Source organism: Physeter macrocephalus, chromosome 11 (genome assembly GCF_002837175.3).
Source record: "Physeter macrocephalus isolate SW-GA chromosome 11, ASM283717v5, whole genome shotgun sequence".
Classification (NCBI taxonomy): domain Eukaryota; kingdom Metazoa; phylum Chordata; class Mammalia; order Artiodactyla; family Physeteridae; genus Physeter; species Physeter macrocephalus.
In genome coordinates this window covers 29,394,094-29,413,678 of record NC_041224.1, presented here as the reverse complement: position 1 = coordinate 29,413,678, position 19,585 = coordinate 29,394,094, and the positions used below count along the sequence as shown (strand labels likewise).

The window sequence follows — 19,585 nt, the reverse complement described above, 5'->3', positions numbered from 1 at the left end:
CCCGGTTCCCCTGCATCGGCAGGCGGACGCGCAACCACTGCGCCACCAGGGAAGCCCCCAGAATCTTATTTTTGAATTAAGCAACACACGTCTATAAATGAGTTAGTGAAAAAGGTATTCTTTTCTAGTGTTAGATCTTCTTGTCTAATCTTTTGTTTTGTTTGTAGCTGAGATGATTGACAAATTGACTTTGACGTTCAATCGCACCCGCCAAGCTGTCATCACCAAGGAGCTGATTGAAATCATCTCCGGTGCTGCGGCTCTGTAAGTAACCGTGCGTCGCCCTCAGACTCCTTGTCTCATCTGTGCCTGCTAGTTTAACCTTTGCGTGTTTAAGTTTTCCGTTTTTTGTCTGTTAAAGATGAAATGATCCATTGCTTCTCTTGTTTCCTTAATCGTAGAACATAAAGTTTGATGAAAATGAGATCTCTGGTGTATTTTGATTGTTTCAGCTGAAATATTCAGGCTTAGTTTCTTTTTTAGAAATTAGTATATTGCTAGCTTTCACTTTCTTCAAGTTTTAGGAATAAGGATGTGAATAATTCAGTATCATTTATAAAATCTGTCTTTGAAACTTAAAATACTATAAATCAGGCTTTCTGAGTTACAGGACTGGTTTGGGGTTTGGTTTTATATAAATCTGCAGATAACTGAATGGTAGTAGGGTCCAGGAATTTTTAAATTTAAGTTGTCTGTATCAGTACTGTCTTACAGTAGTTCTTAAAATACCTCTTTCATCAAGAAAATGTCCTCCGCAACGGGAGAGGCCACAACAGTGAGAGGCCCGCGTAACACACCAAAAAAAACCCCAAAAAACAAGAAAAGGGCTTCCCTGGTGTCGCAGTGGTTGAGAGTCCACTTGCCGATGCAGGGGACACGGGTTCGTGCTCCGGTCCGGGAGGATCCCACATGCCGCGGAGCGGCTGGGCCCATGAGCCGTGGTCGCTGAGCCTGCGTGTCCAGAGCCTGTGCTCCGCAACGGGAGAGGCCACAACAGTGAGAGGCCCGTGTACCGCAAAAAAAAAAAAAAAAAGTCTTGGTTGTCTAGCTAGATATGTTAATGTTTGTGAAACCACAGTTACGATAATGGGAATTCTGTTTTAAAGATTATTAAATTGAACACCCATTATATGCCTCATAACACCATGCTAGGCATGGTGTTAAAGGATGTGATCCTTTCTTCCAAGGCATTTACGTGCTAATAGGATAAGAAAAAACGCAGATAATTGTGCTGAAAGATAAAATGTGTCGTAAATTATTTTTGACTCATTCTCTCTCACCTCCTGCTAATTGGTCACCAGGTTCTGTAAATTTTACCTTCTAAATATCCCTTGACCCTTTCCCCTTTATGCCCTCTTCATGCAGATCCTTGTCATTTCTCTCCCAAATTAAAAAATATATTTTTTGAGTGGCACATGTTTTTTTCCCTGAAATGCCATCCTTCCCCTGCACCCTTGATTGTACATCTGACTCTGTTTATCCTTCCTAACGGAGCTGGGGTAATCCTTTCTTCCAGAAATCCCCCCTTCTTGGTTTGAGTGGGGCAGCCTCCTGTGCTTCCCTTCATCATAGCACTTACACTGTTTTACTAGGAATTCCCCTTTTGTTTGTCTATGTCCTCCTGCGGCTTGGGACAGGGAGTGTCTCATTCAGTCTTGTAGCCCCATCACCTGGCACATACTTCCTCAGTAAATATTTGTAGAGTGAATGAATGATGTGCCATGAAAAAAAATATATATATATATATATTTAATTAATTTATTTGTTTTTATTTTTGGCTGCGTTGGGTCTTCGTTGCTGTGCACAGGCTTTCTCTAGTTGCGGTGAGCAGGGGCTACTCTTCGTTGCGGTACACGGGCTTCTCGTTGTCGTGGCTTCACTTGTTGCAGAACATGGGCTCTAGAGTGTAGGCTCAGTAGTTGTGGTGCATGGGCTTAGTTGCTCCACGGTATGTGGGATCTTCCCGGGCCAAGGATCGAACCCCTGTCCCCTGCATTGGCAGGCGGATTCTTAACCACTGCGCCACCAGGGAAGCCTGCCATGAATATATTAAGACCTGGAAGTTCAGCAGAGAGAGAAGTAACATTTTATTGGGTATGTGAAAACGTGAATCCAGGTTTAAGAATCAGGGAAAGGTGGGCTTCCCTGGTGGCGCAGTGGTTGAGAGTCCGCCTGCTGATGCGGGGGACGCGGGTTCGTGCCCCGGTCCTGGAGGATCCCGCATGCCGCGGAGCGGCTGGGCCCGTGAGCCATGGCCGCTGAGCCTGTGCGTCCGGAGCCTGTGCTCCGCAACGGGAGAGGCCGTGGCAGTGACAGGCCCGCGTACCAGGAAAAAAAAAAAAAAAATCAGGGAAAGGTTTATCACTATGATGACATTTAAGTTGGTCCTTTTGTCTCTGGAGGGTAGAAATGGGCAGATGCCAGAGACACAAATAAACTGGTTGAGACTGTTTTATAAGTGGTGTTTGGATCCAGCATGCTTCCTTCTCTTATGTTGCTTTCAAGCGTGAGTTTAAGACTAATCCATCTCTCAGCCTGGTCACTACTGCTCTATTAACATCAGAGTCCAGTGCAGTGATGAGCGGCCCTGCCACTTACCGGCTTGATAGAGGTGGTTAAGATAGTCTTCCTGCAACGCAGTTGTTTTCTATGACATGGGGGCTAATACAGGGATTAAATAAGTGTATTATTCATGTCCTCCTTGCTGTACTTCCTACTGCTGGAGCCACGCCGACTTCTTCGGTGGCGAGCATGCAGAGGCCTGGGGGACAGTTTTGACTGCGCTCTGAAGGTCCAGGAGCTGTGAGATGTGGAGAGCCAGGGAAAAAGGAATGAATGCTCGGAATAGACGGAGGCTACAGCCTCTGCACAATTGAGGACCGGGCTCTTTCTTGATTAGGAATGCGGGGACTTGGCTGAAAAGTAGCAAAATCAGAGAAATGAGGAGAGGGAGATTGGGACATGAAGACCAAGAATTTTTAAAAGAACTCAGATAACTGGGAATTGACTAGTTTTCGCTTTCTAGAAAGGCAGTCTGAATCCTTTATTGCAAGTTAGCTGTGCAGCCCCAGGCTGGCTTATTTATGTGAATGGACTTGCGTGCTCTGTAACCTGTCAGCTCTTCTGCCTAAAGGCTTTAATACAAACACATTTGGCTCTTTGGTAACAATATAAAAGGCACGAGTAAACCATAATATTTGAGGTACCAAATATTTAGTTGCTGGCCTAAAATTTTTTAATATATTATATGCTATTTATAGAAAAGTTATGGTTTAAAGTATGCTTTGATAGTCCTGCCTACTTGCATGAACATGGTTTTATTGCTTCTAACCAGATTCAAGTCTATGACCTTTTATAACAATCATTGAATCTGTTTTAAGGGAATATTTTGGTAAGTATGTAACATACTCAAGGTAGTGAGTGAGGAAGTGGGCTTTTTTAGTCAGAAATTGTAAATGATTAACCAGCATGGATTGTTTCTTGACCTGCTTGTTTTGTGTTTGTCTTTTTCTTCTAACATAATAACCCAGGGACTAATGAAATTCGAGTTTCATCCTCAGACAAGAGGTAAAGTGGTAATATTTCACACACTCTCCCCTACCCCGTCAGAAAAGAAACCCAGTCCGATAGAATTGAAGGTAATTCAGCAACAGTGAAACTGATTCCCTGAGAGATGAGATGGCCAGGCCATTAGAGCAGCAGCCAGCTTGTGGGAGTATGTGGGTGGTGCTGGTGGGCTTTTTTTTTTTTCTTTCTTAGATATATTAAATAAATTGTAAGGATAAAGAATTAGCATTCTTGGGACCTCTCTGGTGGTCCAGTGGTTGGGACTCCACGCTTCCACTGCGGGGGACACGGGTTCGATCCCTGGTCAGGGAACTAGGATCTCACATGGCTCGTGGTGTGGCCAAAAAGAAAAAGAAAAAAGAAAAAAGAATTAGCATGCTTTTGAGTTCTTAAATACAGGCTGGTGAGGAGCAGTGGCTCTCAAACTTCCTGGTCTCAAAATGCTTTGATATCTGACTTCACACAGGATAGCTCAGTTCTCTCCATTTCTGTATTCATTCTTTTCTGATATTACATGTCACGTAGGCTCTGGAAAACTCCGCCATGTGCACCTGAGAATGAGAATAAAATAGGCAAATGACATTGTTATAAAAATAGTTTTGCCCTCACGGACCCCATGAAAGGGTCACCAGGCCAAAATTTGAGAACCACTGGTGTAGAGTAGCATTTTATTATGTAGAGTCAGTTCTTTAAGTCCCACTGAAATATGTATTATCTCTTGACATCTTTATTTTTCAAAAAAACATTGTTTTTTATTTGTTCTGTACTTTTATTTTTCAGGTAAAGAAGATTCAGCCAGCTGATTTTGGTTTTAGCTTACTGCTGTCCTTGTCAGAAGAAATTGTTGGTCCATTGTTTAAATTAGTAAAGACAGTGAGATATTTGTAAATTATCTTACAATAAATGACTCACCGTAAGAAAATCACTGTCTTTTCTTATTATATAAGAACAGCAGTTTTCCAAATGAGATCTTAAAACACTTAAAAATATTAACATGCTACTATTAAGAAGATAGTTGAGGGCTTCCCTGGTGGCACAGTGGTTGAGAATCTGCCTGCCAATGCAGGGGACACGGGTTCGAGCCCTGGTCTGGGAAGATCCCACATGCCGCGGAGCAACTGGGCCCATGAGCCACAATTACTGAGCCTGCGCGTCTGGAGCCTGGGCTCCGCGACAAGAGAAGCCGCAATAGTGAGAGCCCCGCGCACCGCGATGAAGAGTGGCCCCTGCTTGCCACAACTAGAGAAAGCCCTCGCACAGAAATGAAGACCCAACATATCCATAAATAAATTAATTAATTTTTAAAAAATTATTAAAAAAAAAAAAAGAAGATAGTTGAAGAGGCTCCTCTGATTTTCTGGTTGCCTAATAGCCGTGGAAAGCCTGGCCTCCGTGGGGTCAGAGCGGAAGGAAGAGGCACCAGGCCACAACCCCAGCCCAGGCACCCGAGCACCACACCTTCGTAGAACAGCCAGCACAGGGAAGCAGACGCACTGTCCAGGTCATCTGCTGTTTCTCACATGCACGGTGTAGAATTTCAGGCATATACTAAATCTAAATAAGTTTTTTAATCTTTTCCAAGGACTGAGAAACATTTCAGTAGGATATTTACTCCATATTCGCATTTAGATAACCATTAAGATTGGGCACATGAGCTATTCCACACAGCGAGTTGGCCATGCCAAAGTGCCAGGGTTTTTTCCTATTTATTTAAAAGAGGGCTTAAGGGTTTTTATTGCAAAAGTAGTATAGGAATTACAAAAGACTAGAACTATAAAAAAATACAAAGCCCATTCTCACTTAACACTTTATATTACTCTTTTAAAAAACATTAAATAAATACACGCATATGCTATTATTTTACCAATAACTATTCATAAAAATGAACAATAAGTAATATAAAAATGGATTAGCAACCACAAACCTGTAAAGAGCAGTGTTGCCACTTTAAGAAGAAGGCAGCCAGGGAAAGATAAACTGAACAGAATCTCAGGGTCATTTTCTGGCTTCCCTGAAATGTTGCAAGAGGCATTTTGATTTCTGAGCCTTTGTGACATTTGTTTTTCTGTGAAAGCTCATAGGTCTTTACCTGTGTTGCTCTGAAATGTCACAAGGATAATTGTTAATAAGCATCCTTGGGGAAGTCTTTGCACACTTGGACGAGTACTTCTGTGTTCTTAATTTTTGGAAGTGGAATCGATGACTCAGACTATACATTTTTTAATTTAATAGACACTGGCAAATGGCTCTCAAAAAAGATTGTAAACTTGTGCTAACTGTATAAAATTGATTTCCTCTACTCGCTGAGACTTTGTCTATCTTTTAATCTTTAAGGGTCTGATGGGTGAAAAAACAGATTACTCATTCATTGCCCATTTTTTTAAGTGAGTTTTTCTCTTTTTCTCATTGAAACGTAAGAGTTCTTTGCATATGAGTGACATCAGCTCATTTGTGTTGCAAATTAATTTGTGTTAGAAAGTTTGCACTTCCACTTCTTTCTTGCAGATGCAGCATGGGGGTCTTGAGAAATAAAACGAAACAAGGATTTAACGTTACCAGCCACACGAGTGTTTGATGCATAGAGCAGTGGTTAAGAGCATAAACTTGGGGCAAACTGGGTTGGAATCCCAGTTCAGCCCTTACCAGCTGTGTGACATTGTGCAAGTTACTTAATCTTTCAGTTTTATCATCTGTAAAATGATGATTAAAATAGTACTTACCTCATAGGGTTGTTATGAGGACTAAATGAATCAATATTTGCAAAATACGTAGAAACTGATGTGGGATGAATGCTGTATCTGTGATTAAATGTTGCCTGATCTACGTAAGTGACCATCGGTTCAATACCGTGTTTCTGATGTTCTGTGTATGAGCACTCTTAAATTCTGAAGCTACGATGATAATTACACTTCCCTATAGGAGCTTACAGTCTGGAGCAAAGACAAGCAAATAATGAAAAAAAACGTGGTAAGGTTTTTTGGTGAACTGTTACTGAAGTATAGTGTATGTACAAAAGAAGGCATAATTCGTAAGCTTATGGCTCAGGAAAATTTGCAAAGTGTAAACACTATCTGCAATCTAGATGAAGATCTAAAAGGTCCTGCCTTTACAGAAGCCTCCCTTGTGTCCCTGCCCTTTTCGTTATCTCCACAGAAGTACCCACAATCATGACTTCTATCACCATAGATGTGTTTTGATTGTTTTTGAAATTTAAGTAGACAATCATACAGATGAAGCCTTTGGGGTCTGCTTTTTCTTAAAATTCAACATTATGTCTGGGAGATTTCACTCACATTTGTAGAGCAGTTTTTTTCATTGTTTTATGTTACCACACATGATAAATATCTTAAGAGTTTAGTAATTCTGTTGATGGGACGTTTAGGTTATTTCCAGCTTGGAACAATTATAAATGCTTCTCTAAATCTTTTGTGCACCTCTCGGTTTAAATTTGAAAGAATTTCTGTTGTGTACATACCTAGCAGTGGGATTGCTTGGCCATAGGTTCTGTAAATGTTCTGCTTTGGCACTGCCAAACACTTTCACAGAGTGGATGTATTGATACCAATTTATACTCTTTCTGGCAGTTGTCTACATCCTCATCAACACTAGGTATTGTCACCCTTTTTCATTTTGCCATCCTGGTAGGAGTGTAGTGTTATTAATATAATAATACCTTTAACTTGCATTTCTCTGATGGCCAATGAGTGGGGTTAATCATGCATATTGGTGGTTTGGAGCTTAGATATTCTCTTTCCAAAAGTTTCTGAGCACTGTGTGTGTGATTTTTGCTTGTTTTCTATTCTAATTGAACATTCTATTGAGATAAGTGTAGGTTCATATGCAGTTGTATGAAATAATATAGAGCGATCCCTTGTACAGTTGCCTCAATTCCCCTCAATGGGGGCTTCCCTGGCTGTCCAGTTAAGACTCTGTGCTTCCACTGCAGGTGGAGCAGCCAAAAAAATAAGTAAAAATAAATTCCCCCAATGGTAATATTTTACAAAACTATAACATATCACAACCAGGATATTGACATTGATAGAATCCAAAAATCTCATTTGGATGTCCCCAGTTTTACTTATAGTTGAGAATCTGAACTCATAAGGACAACACTTGTTTAGATAACCTAGGAAAATGGGAGGGGGGAGAATAGTAGCTTAAAATGTTGGGTTAGATTCCCTGAATTCGCTTTTTAAAAAAAGAAAGAAAAAAGCCCTAGAATGGCTAAGATAGAGATGATTATATCAAATATGGACTGAAGTCCCATACATATACATGCTGAGAGTTTAAATCAGGATAAACACCTTGAAAAACTGGTTGGCAGTATCTATTGAAGTTGAACATTTGTATACCGAATGATCAACGATCTAAAATATATACTCATCAGAAATGCATGCAGTCACATGTACAAGATATTCATAGCAGCACTGTTCTTAGTTCAGATAACCATGCTTTAAAAAGGGGAAAGAAAGATTTACTTAAAATGTCATGGTAATTAAGATAGTGTGGTGGTGTTGCAAGGATAGAAAAATAGACTAATGGAACACAATAGACTGGAAACAAATACGTATACAGCCACCTGATTTATGAGTCACTGTAATTCAATGTGGAAAAGACTATTTCCAGTGATGCTGCAGGATCAGCTGGATAGCTCTATAGGAAAAATCCCTGATCCTTATCTCATACCATACACAATTTTAATTTGAGACAGATCATAGATACAAAAGGTATACAGCTTTTTGAAGAAAATAGGAGAAAGGCTTCATGATACTGGGAATCGCAAAGATTTTTTAAACATGACTCAAAAAGAACTAATCATTTAGGGAATTCCCTGGCGGTCCAGTGGTTAGGACTCAGTGCTTTCACCGTCATGGGCCGGGTTTAATCCCTGGTCGGGGAACTAAGATCCCACAAGCCACCCAGTGTGGGCAAAAAATAATGATCGTTTGAAAAACATTGATAATTGGGCTTTATTAAAATTAATTATCAAACGACTGAGGGAAGATATTTACAATACAAATAAAGCTTGTATATAGAGTGTATATTTTCTTAAACATCCACAAATCAGTAAGAAGACAGATAATCCAATTCTAAAAAATGAGCTTGGGACTTCCCTGGTGGCGTAGTGGTTAAGAACCCGCCTGCCAGGCTTGCCTGGTGGCACAGTGGTTGAGAATCCGCCTGCCGATGTAGGGGACATGGGTTCGTGCCCCAGAAACAGCCCGTGCGCCACAACTACTGAGCCTGCACTCTAGATCCCATGAACTACAAGTACTGAGCCCTTGTGCCACAACTACTGAAGCCCACGTGCCTAGAGCCTGTGCTCCGCAACAACAGAAGCCACCGCAATAAGAAGCCCACGCACCACGACAAAGAGTAGCCCCCGTTTGCCACGACTAGAGAAGGCCTGCACGCAGCAACGAAGACCCAACACAGCCAAAAATAAATAAATAAATACATTTTAAAGATGAGTTTGAACTATGAATAGACACAGTAACAAATGAATTTCCAGGGAATTATGCTGAAAAAAAATTCTGAATATATACTATATGATTCCATGTATATAATGTTTTTTATGTGACAAAATTTTAGAAATGGAGAACAGATTAGTGGTTGCCTGGGATTACAGACTGGGGTAGGGGAGTTAATAGGAAAGCTGGTATGGTTATAAAAGGGCAATGGGCACAGATCAAAGTGCTCGGAATCCTGAATGTGGTGGTAGATTCTTTTTTTAAATCTATATAGGAAAAAAATCACAAACATATACACACATAAATGAGTATAAGGAAAGCTGGGGACATCGGAATGAGATGTGTGGAAGGTTATAATTGGTAAGCACGTAGCCCAGTTTGGATGAAGATGACCAGACTAAAAAGGCATCCTAGCCTGGAGGAGGCGAGGTTTAAACTAGCTCACCAACAGAAGGAGCAATAACCAACAGAAATTAAACGACTGGGGTGACATAAATCTGGAAAGGTGATCTGAGGCAAGACCGAGCACCCCGCGCTACGCAGCTTAGACCCATAGAAAGGAGTCTTACAAAGCAAGCTCGAAAGTCTCCCCCAGGTCACACCCCTCCTTCTTTGCTAAGCATCAGATCCGTGCAATAACAATGACAGATGCTTGCATTAGTAAGGTTTACTACATAACTTATTTCTGAGACCTGTCTAGAGAGTATCTGAAGTGCTAGACATGTTCATTTTAATATTCCGAGATTGAGTTTCCATTGTTATAACTTCTTTTTTCTAATAATTTGTCCTTTAATGAACATTTGTTTCTCTTACTATTTAATATGGGATATTTGCAACTTTCAGAAACATTATTATTATTATTGTTATCACTGGAAACTCTAAGTTAAGTTTGAAAACTGCAGTTCTGAGCCCCTGCCAACACCAGCTGAATAAAAAGTGATGCCATTGCTGCGCTGGGGCCCACAGTCCTCACCTAGAAGACCAGTTCTCTGCACTGAGACTGAAACCAGAAAATGAGTCATTGTGGGCCCCCAGTTAGAGTGGGGTCACAGGAGGCCAATAAATGGAGCCTTGGCCCAGGTCCGGCTCACACTGGGTTCCCCGGGTTGAGGGACCCACTCAGGGTCAATTCCCTGATTCCTGAATATGTAAGTAGAACACACATATGGGGAAGTTGGTACAATCCCCACGCCGGTTCCTTGGCCTCTGGGGTAAGAACTATGGCAGGGGGAAGGCTGAGCACAAACTTTTGAGATTGGCCCTCCAGCTTGGGGAAGGCGCAGGGGGGAGGGGGAGGCAGAAATCAGGGCACCCTTAAAGTCCTAAAGAATGCAGGGGTTGGGGGAGGGGCAAGATAGGGAAAAGGGATGCAGAGGTACAAACTACTAGGTATAAAATACGATACAAGGATGTAATATACAGCACAGAGAATATAGCCAATATTTTATAAATAATAACTGATGCCCAGTGTGACAGTGTTATAAGGTGGGGCCTTTGGGAAGCAATCAGGTAATGAGGGTGAAGCCCTTCTTAATGGGATTAATGCTTTAAATAAAAGAGATCCCACAGAGCTCCCTAGCCCCTCCCACCTTGTGAGGATACAACCTGAGAAATCTGTGCCCCAGGAGAGGGCCCTCACATGACCGTGCTGCACCCTGATCTCAGACTTCCAGCCTCCAGAACTGTGAGAAATAAATGTCTGTTGATAAGTTACCCAGGCTGAGTTATGGCAGCCAGAAGGAACTAAGACAGTACGGACTACCATAACGCACTGCTCAGGATTAAAGGCTTCAGTGTTCTGTGGAATTGCCCCTGCTGCACTCAGCTCCTTTGCCCGAGATCACACACCCTTTCCAGGGAAGCCCTCAGGCAATGACTTACCAACAAGGGAAAATAAAGGTCCAGCCCCCTTGTCCCAACTCAGGACAGAGGTGATAGGCCATCCCGAGTTAGAGCTCCCTATGGGATTGCCTGAGGCCCTCCTTGAAAATGCAGTGCAACCCCCTTCCCTTGCACAGGTGTGGATCTCAGCAGCACTCAATAAACCTGCAGGTTGATCTCCACCTCAGAACTGGAGAACTGAATCTGCTGCGACACATAGTTATGTAGGGGAATGTCCTTGTCTGGGGATATACATGCTGAATTGTTTCCGGGTTAAATGTCACGAAGTTTGCAACTTATTTTCAAACTGTTCTGGAAAAAAAAATGTGTGTGTGTGTGTATACATAGTAAATGTGGCAAAATAGTCAATATTAACAATTGGTGAATCTAGGTGAAGTGTGTACCTGTGTTTGTACTTGTTTCAACTTTTCTGTAGGTTTGAAATTTTCCAAAATATAAGATTAAGGGGTAAAACACACACACAGAGGCAATATAAGAGATGTAAAAGAAGCCTCCAGAAGTATTGGAACAGAAGAGAGCAGGGTGTTGTGAGATCCAAGGTACAAGAGTTTCAAAATTAAGGTAGTGTTCAACATTATCAAATGGCTACAAAATGGTCAAGCAAGTCTAGGACTGAAAAGTGTCCCCCAGATTTAGCATCTAGAAGGTCCCTGATAATCTTGAGGACAGAAGTGTCAGTGGAGAAAATATTATAGGCACTCTGCCACCTAGTATCTTGCTCCTTGTCTACAGACTGTCATTTAGCGGAAGAATCATATTTTCCATTCTACTGGGTTTCTGGGACTTCAAAAAAATTGAATATTATGTTCAAAGTTCTGGAATGGTCCCTATAAGGAAAACGTAGAGCCATGCAGCAACTCACAGTTTATTGGAGAGGCATGTAAACTCAAATACCACTGTGACAGGTGCAAGAAGAGGGGAACACAGGAGAGAGAGGAGGGGAAGGGAGGAACACTCCAGAAGCTTTTAGAAGAAAAAAGCACAAAAGGATAAACAGACTGAGTAGGTGAGCCACCGCAACCTGGCTACCCATAGGCTGAATCTGGCTTAACCGTGGGATTAGTTTGGCTTGCAAATTAAAACTTAAAAAACGTATTTCCAATAGTTAAAAATATTGATCGAGCTATTGATCACAAAATCTCGGTGTCCCGCATCTGGTTAAGATCTGGCAACACTTGGCTGGAGCGAGGAGAAGACTGGGGCAGGCAACAGTTCTCCACACAGACTGCTTCGCCGAGTTAAGGACTTTCCGCAGGCAACTGAGTCCTTCCTTTGACAGATCCCAGAGGCTGGTGAAGGGCACATCGGCAAACTCTTGCCCACAAGCATGCCACCCGTTTTTGTAAATAAAGTTTTATTGAAACCAGGGCTGGGATTAGAAAGAAGCGAGTGAGGCCGGATTTCGGGGGCAGTGGTTGGATTTTTAAAAAATTGTATTAAAATATTATTGATCTTGATTACGTTTTCTGCTGCCCCCGTAAGTTTTGCCCGGAGGTCAGCGCCACGCTGGCCACACCCTGCACCCCGCCCTATTGTGAAGGGTTTTGAATGGCATGCTTAACAGCTTGGACCTGATTTAATCTACACAATGGTAAGCAGCTCTTTTTTTTTTTTTAGCAGAGGCAAGCAGAGGATTAGATCCAAGTCTGGGAGAGTCCTGAAGTTTCCACGCCCCAAATACCACCCCTGCACTCACAGCCTCTCAGGTTCCCACTCTTCTCTAACACCGTCATTTCAGTTTCTTATCCCGGCTCGCTCTTCGGCCCCTGAACCACTGACGTTCCCTCCTCCTTCATCTGCGAACGAGCTACCCGGGAAGGCTCCAAGCACCTGCCTCCTCGGGCGCATCCTCCACCGGCGCTCCGAGCTGCAGTTTCCGGCATCCTTCCAGGGCCGAGAGTCGATACCGGGACCATCGCTCTGCTCCAACGGGGCGGAGCTTCCTCATCGGCGCGCTCCGCACTCGGCTAGTGCTGCCTCCCCCCGGCGACCATCCAGCGGGAGGCGGAGCGAGTCCAAAATGGCGGCTCTCAGGCTGGCGCGCTCCGTGCTGCTGAGGCTTTGAGGTGGTCGCCGGGGGTCGGGGGGGGACGATTTCCCCGCCGCGGGGGCCCTAGAGGATGAATCAGGGGCTCTTCTAAGGTTAGGCGGCGGGGGTGGAGAGAAGTGGCAGCAAGGACTGCAGTGGAGTCCACGGAGCGGGATGTGCGAGAGTTACTCCAGGTCGTTGTTGAGGGTCTCGGTGGCGCAGATCTGCCAGGCGCTGGGCTGGGACTCGGTGCAACTGAGCGCCTGCCACCTCCTCACGGACGTGCTGCAGCGCTACCTGCAGCAGCTGGGACGGGGCTGCCACCGGTACTCTGAGCTGTGTGAGTACCGGGCTGGGTGCGGGAGGGCTGCCTCTGGCCAGTCACGGGTGACACCTCCGCCTTCCCCTTCGCTCTACCGGCGTCCAGGAGGTGTTGGTCCTTCACCCCCCACCCCGCGATTGGGTGTCTTCTCAGCCCCTGACGCCCCTCCGCTTCCACTGTCCCTGGAAACTCGAGTCATCCCTTTCGTCCCTCTTCGTCAGCCGCTAACTTATCCCGGCCGTAGCCCGAGCCCTGTCCCCGCTCCCAGCTCCACAGCCTCTGCCCTCCTCTGTGATCTGATCATCGGTCTTAATCATCGTCTACTTTTGGCTGCGTGTAGAACCATCTCCAGAATGTCTTACAGCCTCTGTTACTTTGGTCCTTTTCCTCCCTTGCCCGCAAACTACTACAACTAGTTGTCACAGGCGCTCCGTCTACCGGCCGTTTCTTACAAGCCTGGCCATTCTTCAGCTCCTGACAACACATACTCGTTGACAGCTCTGCTCCGTTAGGGACACTGCCTCTTCTTTCTGTATGTGTTCGTTTCATAGACAGCATCTCTGCTTACTCCTCCCCAAGGCCGACTTAGTCGGTTTCACTTAGATTAACTGTGGCTTACGTCTCAGCCACCCATTGATTTCCTCCTCTTCTATATTTTTGTGTCAGTGGTTATCAAAGTGTGGTAGAGGGATCTTCGGCAATTTACAAGGCTCCCCAGGTCATCTGGGCTACCGTACATGGTTTTTAAGCGAATGTCTGCTAGTATCTATAGCTGGTGGCATTTACTAAGTTGGAATATTTAGTAGAAGCAACACATCATCTCATTGTTGGGAAGTCTGTGTGTGTGGAGGGGGAACTACCCCTCATTTAAGTTTCGGGGCATTATTTTTCACGTGTTAAGCTGGAAAACTGGGTGAAGTGTTTCATAGGATATTTTTCGTTAAAGAGGTTGCTCCACTGAAAAGTTGAGACCCATGAACACCGTTTACTTCTTAGGCCCCAAATTCCATTCCAGCGCCATGGTGCTGCCAGAATAATCTGTTAATCTCTCCATCATGCAAATCTGGTTTTGTCATTCTTAAAAATATTTCAGTTGGTTACAGGCTGAAAAATCTAAGCTCTCAAGCAACACACACTTCCCTTTGTGAGCTAGTATTTTTCTTATCTTCTGCCATTCTGTCATCCTAAATCTGCAGCCATGCTGAGCTACCTGCCTTTTCCGAAACACTTTAAGCCATCCATTCCTGCATGCATGCTGTTTCCTAGCGTGTCCTTCGCCCCCTGGTCCACCAGTAGTACGACTTCTAGTTTGAGATTCACTTATCACTTGCTTTAGCAAACTCGTGATATCTGTTCTTAGAATTCTGTTCATATTTCTGCTATGTTATTGAACACCTGGTTTTGTAATCATCTGTGTATATCTCTCACCCTCCCCTCTCCCTTCCCCAGCAGACAAATTTATTATATTTGTATTCTGTAACCTAGTACAGTGCCATAATAGAGTAGGCACCCAGGAAATATTTGTTGAATAAATAAGTGAACTGATAATCTACCACCATAATAACTATTTAGTCATTTCACCTTTTGTGTTTTAAAAATGTGTATTTTTAGACAGCTTGATTTCATGGATACTTCTAATCTGAATTTGGAACTGCTGAGTAGCTCTCATTCATCTTGATCTTAAAAGTACGCCACCAGCACTCCGCTGTCTGCTTTTACTTCTCTTCCCTCCATCCTCCCTTCTGGTGCTTGAGTATACTGTTACAGCATGCGTAGTCCAGGTTATATTTTTGCTACCAAGTTCCCTAAATGAGGACAGATGTTCTGTACCTTTAGGTAATCAGAATAACCCTGAATACATAGTTACTGTTCCTGCCTTATACATGGAACCAGACAGGTGCTGGCACTCCAAGCAACCAGGTATTCTAGAGTCATCGGGTGATCCCTGTTTTGTGTTAATGTGAACCTCGATAATAAACCAATTTCTGTAATGATTTTCTTGCTTTTAGTGAGAATAAGATGATCGGGTTCATTATGCTCCATTGTGGTTTGGTGACTTTTTGAAAATGCTAATTCCTGGTATACTTATTAGTCATAGACTTTTTTTTTTTTTTTTTTTTTGCGGCATGCGGGCCTCTCACTGTTGTGGCCTCTCCCGTTGTGGAGCACAGGCTCCGGACGTGCAGGCTCAGCGGCCATGGCTCACGGGCCCAGCCGCTCCGCGGCATGTGGGATCCTCCCGGACCGGGGCACGAACCCGCGTCCCCTGCATCGGCAGGCGGACTCTCAACCACCGCGCCACCAGGGAAGCCCCATAGACTTTAAAATATTCTTTTCTCTACACAATTCTTATTTTGAACCGGAATTCTGTAACATCAGGTCACCACTATGCAATCTTGTATTCTGTTTCTTTATTTCCTTTGTCTTTCTGACACACGTTTATTGAGCACCACTTATGATCTGAGTCCTGTGCTACATGTCGGAGACATAGGATTACTTAGGCACAATCCCTGCCCGTAAGATGTGTAAAAGGGTGTCGAAATGTCAGTAAAAACAAACTGATGGTATTTGTTCCTTTTAAAAAAAAATGCTCTAAAGTTAAAGCAAGTATCAGAAGTTACTATCAATTCAACACATGATGCATTTGAAAATTTCCCTAAGGTAACGATTTGCCACAGCATTCAGGGGCAGAAGTTTCTGTATGCATTGTATTATACATTAAATAATGTGTGTATACACTGAAAGCAGTGCATGGTGTAGGTATAGGCAGTAAGTGCAAAAGGAATACGGTGAAGGAGAGACACATGCACACTCTGGGTTCCAGGACAGGATTCACTGGAAAGATGAGATTTGAGTTGAGCTGCGAAGCAAGGTTGTATAATGTAAGGAGCATGCCAGGTAGAGAAAAGCATAACCTGAGATAACCAAGTGGGAGTAAGTGAGGCGGCCAGCTTGGCATATGTAACCAGTTCATTTGGAAGATGCTAGAGGAAAATGTTAAATGGAGTGAGAGCAGATTAGGGAGGGACTTAACAGAGAGAGAAATTACAACGTGGTAGGAAACACTGCGTACTCTTACGGAGGGGGGTTGCGTGGTGAAAGTGATGCTTCAAGACAGTTGTGCTGTCGGTTAAGTGCAAGAGAGGCGCAAGTGGGGAGAACTTGAAACTAGGCTGAGACAGTGAGAGTAGGAAGAGAGAGAAAGGAAAAATTCTGAAAGCCGAGACCCAAAAGGTTGCAGGGGGAGCACCAGAAGGTCTTGGGTTGAAATTGCAAAAATGTGGAAGAATTCAAGAGGACCACATTTTTAAGATTGAGAAAAGAATACTGCTTTTAATAAGAATCGAAGAGTTGAAATGCCTGTCTGTCATTAAGGGAAAGAATGAGTATTCATTTTATTTATCCTCTCTTTTTTCTACATCAAAGAAGTAACCCATACTTGTATAAAAATTCAGACTACAAAGTCTTTGAAGTTAGAAACGAGTCTCCTGCTTCAACTCTGCCCTTCCCCTTTTCTGCAGCTTTCAGCCCCATAAACTGTTACAGTTGGATGTATATCCTTCCAGAATTTTCCTTGTGTGGTTGTGAGCAAACGTGTCTAATTTTTATGAACTTTGGATTATTCTTTTCCATTTTACATCATGATTTAATTTCAGACAAACTGAGTTTGGCGTGATCATAGGAGATTATAGTTAAAAAAATAAGCTATTTATTGGAAATCTGGAACTGGAATTTTCATAGAAGTTTTAAAAGATGTAGAGACCTTAAGTTCTGCTAAGGGCAGGCAGAGGAGAAACTTCCTTTTGTAAAGAGAATCTCACTATATCTAATGTTTCATCATTTTATCTCTATCCATTTTATACGGTGTCTTCTAAATACATTTAAAATTTATATGTAAATTACTTTTATGGTCTAAGCCCTTTCAGCATATTTTCTTGGATTTAAAAAATTGATTCAGTGGTATAATTCATTTAACAAATGTTTATGGAGTGCCAACTATATGCCAACTGCTGTTGTAGTTTCCAGAGTTGTATCACTGAGCAGTAGAGAAAATGGAATGGACATTTACCTAGCTCAGCATTCTATCAATACTTATTTGATAAAATATAATAGTAATATTTATCGGGCATTTACTTTGTGTCAGCCACTGTTCCAGGTGCTGTTGACCATCTATAAGTTACTTTTGATATTAGTTCTGTACTGGCTGATTGTTAGTATGAATTGTCTTTGGTGTTCTGGTTGGTTGTCAGATCATATTTAAAATTGACTTTCAGAGTCAGCTTTCTAATATTTAAACAATATGATGTTCTATTGAAAATCTATTCAATTTTTTCCAGTAACTGGGTCTTAAGTATATAGTATATTTGATTCTGAGCTGTATATTTACCTAATACTTTTTTCTTAATATTTTAAAAGATATTCATGGAATTTGCTTAAAATAATTTGCTTTGCTTTTGACTTTGTTTCAGATGGCCGGACAGACCCAATTTTGGATGATGTTGGTGAAGCTTTCCAACTTATGGGGGTTAGTCTTCATGAACTAGAAGACTATATCCACAACATTGAACCTGTCACTTTCCCACATCAAATTCCTTCATTTCCTGTTAGCAAGAACAACGTACTTCAGTTTCCTCAACCCGGAAGTAAAGATGCAGAGGAAAGAAAAGAATACATCCCTGATTACATGCCACCCATTGTGTCTTCTCAAGAAGGTTTGTGGGGTTTTCTGTTTGTTCCTCGCTCATATATTTGTAACTATTTTAACGGGTTTTTAATCTTCTTAGGTTTCCTAACTGAATTACATAAAAAGTTATGCTAACATATAAATTCTAGAAATGCAGTAAAAATATTGTAATACTACTTACAAATTATTCTAACCTTTAAGCCAACAAACTTGCAGCGGGCCTCACCAGGCAGAGCCATGGAATCAAGGGTATGTCTGATGAGGCTTTGATTTCCTTTGTAAATTTTAAGTAGGGGAGAACAGAATGTGACCACAGAGAGAAGTCTGTTGAAGATGTATTATATGAGAATGGGATATTAAGTAAATGAGAAATCCTTTGAAACATAAAGAAAATTGGGGTAGCTCTCCCCCTTTCCCCCTTATTATAAATGTGAGTTGGATAATACTGGAAACAGTGAGTGAGTGAACATTGACTAATATTATGCAGATTTATCTATTTATCTGTTTTGTTTTTTTTTTTTTTTGGCCGCGCTGTGTGCCTTGTGGGATCTTAGTTCCCCGACCAAGGATTGAATCTGGGCCATCAGCAGTGAGAGCGTGCTATCTGCATTTTTATGATGAGTAGAAATGTTTATGTTTGGTCATATAGAATTTTTATTGTAAAATAATACCTAATCAGGCACAGTAGTCAATCCATGCAGAGTTCCTTTTTTCCTGCATGATTTTACATGTTAATCATTTAGGTTCACTAAGATTCTAAAGAGATACATAGTAATTCGTGGTCTTTAACGCAACTACAGAGTATTTTTTCTTGTTACAAAATGGAAAAGCTGAAATCTCTTTATTTTTTAAAATTCTAAAGCCATAGATGTGCTTCAGGATAATGCCAATGATGGCAGAAATAACTTTCTAACCTTTTTATTGATGTACAGTTCAGTGGTATTGAGTACCTTCACATTGTTATGCTACCAACACCACTGTTCATCTCCAGAACTTTTTAACCTCCGACTCTGTAACCATTAAACAATAACTCCTCATCCTCTTAGCCCCTGGCAGCCATCATTCTATTTCCTATCTATGAATTTGACTACTCTAAGTACTTCATATAAGTGGAATCTTACTTATTTTGTGTCTGGCTTACTTCTCTTAGCATAATGTCTTCAAGATTCATCTATGTTGTAGCAGGTGTCAGAATTTCTCTCCTTTTTAGAGCGGAATGATACCTCATTGTGCATATTAAACCACATTTTGTTTATCTGTTGACTTGTTGATGGATACTTGGGTTGTTTCTACCTTTTGGGTGTTGCATATAATACTGCTATGGACGTTGCAAATACCTGATTCCCAGCTTTTCAGTTCTTTGGGGTCTATACTCAGAAGAGGAATTGCTGTATCATGTGGTAATTCTATATTTAATTGTTTGAGGAACAGCTATACTGTTTCCACAGTGGCTGCACCATTTTTCCTTCCCACCAGCAATTCCCGAGGGTCTCAGTTTCTTGTGGTTCATTTCTTCTAATCTCCAATTGCACTTTATTTATTTATTTATTTATTTTTAAACATCTTTATTGGAGTATAATTGCTTTACAATGGTGTGTTAGTTTCTGCTT

General features: G+C 42.1%; 2 protein-coding genes across 5 annotated transcripts in view; both read left to right on the top strand.

Moving 5' to 3' along the window:
* ATP5F1C (ATP synthase F1 subunit gamma) overlaps positions 1–4,479 on the top strand; it is a 19,045-nt gene extending 14,566 nt beyond the window's left edge. The window contains exons 8-10 of one of the 3 annotated variants that reach the window (XM_007120422.4): positions 168–264; positions 3,531–3,567; positions 4,348–4,479. In XM_007120422.4, the coding sequence (XP_007120484.1) occupies positions 168–264; positions 3,531–3,537 (104 nt within the window). In that variant the 3' untranslated portion in view covers positions 3,538–3,567; positions 4,348–4,479. Of the gene's footprint in view, positions 1–167; positions 269–3,530; positions 3,568–4,347 lie in introns of those variants that run through there. The other 2 variants (XM_007120423.4, XM_007120424.3) reach the window with 2 other exon arrangements.
* An 8,491-nt stretch (positions 4,480–12,970) lies between these two features.
* The window catches only part of TAF3 (TATA-box binding protein associated factor 3), a 158,051-nt gene continuing 151,436 nt past the window's right edge, over positions 12,971–19,585 (top strand). The window contains exons 1-2 of one of the 2 annotated variants that reach the window (XM_055087840.1): positions 12,971–13,309; positions 17,761–18,003. In XM_055087840.1, coding sequence (XP_054943815.1) covers positions 13,144–13,309; positions 17,761–18,003 — 409 coding nt within the window. In that variant the 5' untranslated portion in view covers positions 12,971–13,143. The remainder of the gene's footprint in view (positions 13,310–17,760; positions 18,004–19,585) is intronic. The other variant, XM_024129702.3, reaches the window with a different exon arrangement.